At 49.7% G+C, this 3,215-nt stretch overlaps 1 protein-coding gene across 1 annotated transcript; it reads left to right on the plus strand.

The window, feature by feature from the left end:
* The first annotated feature begins 492 nt into the window (after positions 1–492).
* Positions 493–2,045, plus strand: LOC109855657. The gene has a single exon (XM_020430123.1). It carries the CDS (start codon positions 493–495, stop codon positions 1,498–1,500), a length of 1,008 nt encoding a protein of 335 aa, XP_020285712.1. The 3' UTR covers positions 1,501–2,045.
* Positions 2,046–3,215: the final 1,170 nt, after the last annotated feature.

The raw sequence follows: 3,215 nt of genomic DNA on the forward strand, positions 1-3,215 counted from the left end.
GCGCGGCTTCTACAAAGAGATGCCCACTTCCCAGTGGACCCCTTCCACTCCTTCGGGGATCCCCTTCCACGTGGGTCCCCGGGACTCCGTCGATCCGTCTCGCTGCTCCCCTCTCCTTATCCAGCGGGCCCCAAGAAAACCGGGCGGCATGGTCCAGACCACGAGATCCGCCAAGTAAAGCCAGTTTACGCAACGCTTCCGTACACGAAGCACACACGGCGGAGAGTACTCAGACGTAATCCTAACGGGAGAGTCGACGAACGTGTCCGTTCCCGAACACATATATTGTATTTTCGAATCTGATCTAGAAGAGTTGTTCTTGGCGTTTATTCGCCGCTGATATCGATCGATTGTTCGTAACCGTCGCGGAATTCTTCAAATCGATGACAATTGGTTGACACCTGTCGTGATCCAGGATTTTCTCGATACGTTATGATATAAGATCACCGGTAGTCGAAGATCGATCATCTACATACCACGTGCGCCACGAGGATGACCTCCTACACGAGCTTCCAGCAGTACGATCTTCTGGACTCCGAGGGCTACGGATCGGCTAGCAGCCCGGAATCGAATCCGCGCGGCAACTGGCACCACCAGGAGATCTATCCGCAGCCGCCGCGATCCCGTGGCAGCAGCTGCGGCAGCGTCAGTTCCGTGGACAGTCACCACCAGCAGGAGTATCAGGAAATCGGCGGCGTTCCCAATGGCAGCTTTCACGTGACCGCTGGTTTCAACTTCGGCGATTTCTACGAGGGCTACTATCAAGAAATCGGCCGGAACGAGCATCAGGCGACAACCTTGATGAACGACAACGGCGTCAGGAGCGTCAAGGAGCATCACGCCAAGGTGATCTTCAGGATGAACGAACAGTGTACGGCTTACGAGGACACCGGGTCCAGAATGACCTTCAACGAGGCCGCTGTGAGCAAGCAGGATCCAGCTGGATATGTGCAGAAGATGGAGCATCATCCTGCATCCGGAGTGTTCGCCAATTCCAGGACTGACTTCGGTCCGAGTCAAGAAGTCGTTTTTGCTACAACAAAGACCTACGCAAAGAGCGGCGTCTATCATCATCAGCGGAACGACAGTCATCCCTACGCACCGCGGACGGACGTTCTTTACTTGGGCACCGCTTACGGCGTGCCGAGAAGCGAGATCGGTCTGCCGGGCGGACAGCCCAACAAATGCGATCAGTCGAGGTATCATCCAAGGAACGACGGTCATCACGTTCTGCCGGCTGACTACGCCGGACAGAAATCCAAGGAGACCGCGATACAGAAGATGAAGAGCAGCACGCCGGGTATCGAGGTGCTGAGGAAGAGGCGCTTGGCGGCGAACGCCCGGGAGAGGAGAAGGATGAACAGTCTGAACGACGCCTTCGACCGGCTACGGGACGTTGTGCCCAGTCTGGGCAATGACAGAAAGCTCAGCAAGTTCGAGACGCTGCAAATGGCGCAGACCTACATCGCCGCGCTCTACGAACTGCTGCAACGCGAATGAAAACACATCACGAGAGAGATCGTATTCTCTTACGAAAAGGAGAACGAGCGATGTCGTCGCCTGATGTTTCGCGTGTGTGTTCACCGCGACGATCCGGAATTCTCGAAGATTACGGAACATTAACAAAAACAAAACAAAAACAAAAAAAATCAAAGGCGAGTCTCTGATGAACACGAGAAGTCGCCTTCCTAAGATTCTCGAATCTCGAGGCTGTGTACTAGACGAACTGAAGTCGTTCTGACGGGCTTTCGAGAGAGAAACGTTGAATATTCGTCTTGGGAGTTTCCTTCTCGTCGGAAGATGCAAATCGATGACGGATCGGTTCTTCGACGAAGAGGACGACGATGCGTCCTTCCCTCGACAGACTTCTACAGGTAATGACGAATTGTCGGGCGTACCCCGGGAATGAGACGGCTCGCTCGCGAGGAGTAGGAATTAACGAGCAAGTTGGGAATCCAGACTTCTCATTAACTTGTAAACAAGTCACTCGGCCATCGTGGTATCGATCGTAAACGGGTGTACGATGTAAGCAGAAAACACACACCGGCATCGCTATCGGCCAAGATCTTCTTCATTACGAGTTCGAATCGTTCGTCTTAACAAAATATAAAGAAAAACTCGATATATGTTTTGTTTTGTATTACTTGCTGAACTACGCTATTTATACCGTGTTAATTTAAAATTCAATATCGAGTACGTGTGTCACAAAATGAAAAACATCAATAATTTATATCATTATGTAAACGTCATCACTTATATCATTATATAACATATTTATATCATTATATGACATTGTTTTAAGGAGTAACTTTTTTTCGCGATATAAAAGATTCGATAGATTCGCCAATTAAACTTTTTTTTTTATATGCGCACACAGAGAGCAACCGATAATTAAATTATTTCTATTAATTCTCAACTTTTGTTGCGCCAATGTAGCGCCTTACTGACTTTGTGTTGCAAATAATGTACATAAGTGAATCATCTTGGAACGTCACCGATACAAGCGCCGGCGATAGCTCACGTCAAAACTATCCGATTACCGAGCCGACAGATAAAAAGACGCTTTTAATTGCGCGCGTCGGACTTAATCGAGCGCGTAACTTTAGCGCGCGCCGCGCGGTAATTCATCGCCGATACCTTATCCCGCCATCGCGGCGCATCGCTGCGGGATTCCGTGACGTTTTTTTTTTTTTTTTCCGATCCGAACCGCGCGCGCGATTCGAAACGAAGAAAAGAAGCGCGAGATCGAACGGATCCTTCCAGAAGCTGAGGCGACGCTCGCGAGGATCGCGAGGTCCGCGATTAGAATATTCTGTGTTAACGAGTCTCATCGATATCGGGATGAGTCACCGATAAATATCGCGATAAACATCGGATGTGTTTTTTTTTCGTTTTGTTTTTTCGTTCTCTCAAGCGCGAAATGTTTCTGAATAATCGCGAGATAAGAACGGAGATGTCGCTAAAACCCGATACCACACACTACAAGGCAAAGTGGGTAGGTCAGGGCGCATAAAATGTGATCGTTGATTGTAATACCGCGAGCGGCCCCCTCGCTATCGTCGTTGTACACCGAGCTAGAACAGAGCGGGGGCGTAGTCGCCTCGAGTTTAATTGTAAATAGGCACCGTCGTACATTGTCGTCCGAGTGCGAGAGGCACCGTGTAAATATCTGATTCAAGGCGCGTCTAACTTATTGCGAGGCTGTATAGGTGATT

Source organism: Pseudomyrmex gracilis, unplaced genomic scaffold (genome assembly GCF_002006095.1).
Source record: "Pseudomyrmex gracilis isolate BER0280 unplaced genomic scaffold, ASM200609v1 scaffold_3, whole genome shotgun sequence".
Lineage (NCBI taxonomy): Eukaryota > Metazoa > Arthropoda > Insecta > Hymenoptera > Formicidae > Pseudomyrmex > Pseudomyrmex gracilis.

Bases quoted from the DNA above. Each gene is read 5' to 3' on its own strand.
- LOC109855657 (XM_020430123.1), top strand. From the start codon at position 493: ATGACCTCCTACACGAGCTTCCAGCAGTACGATCTTCTGGACTCCGAG.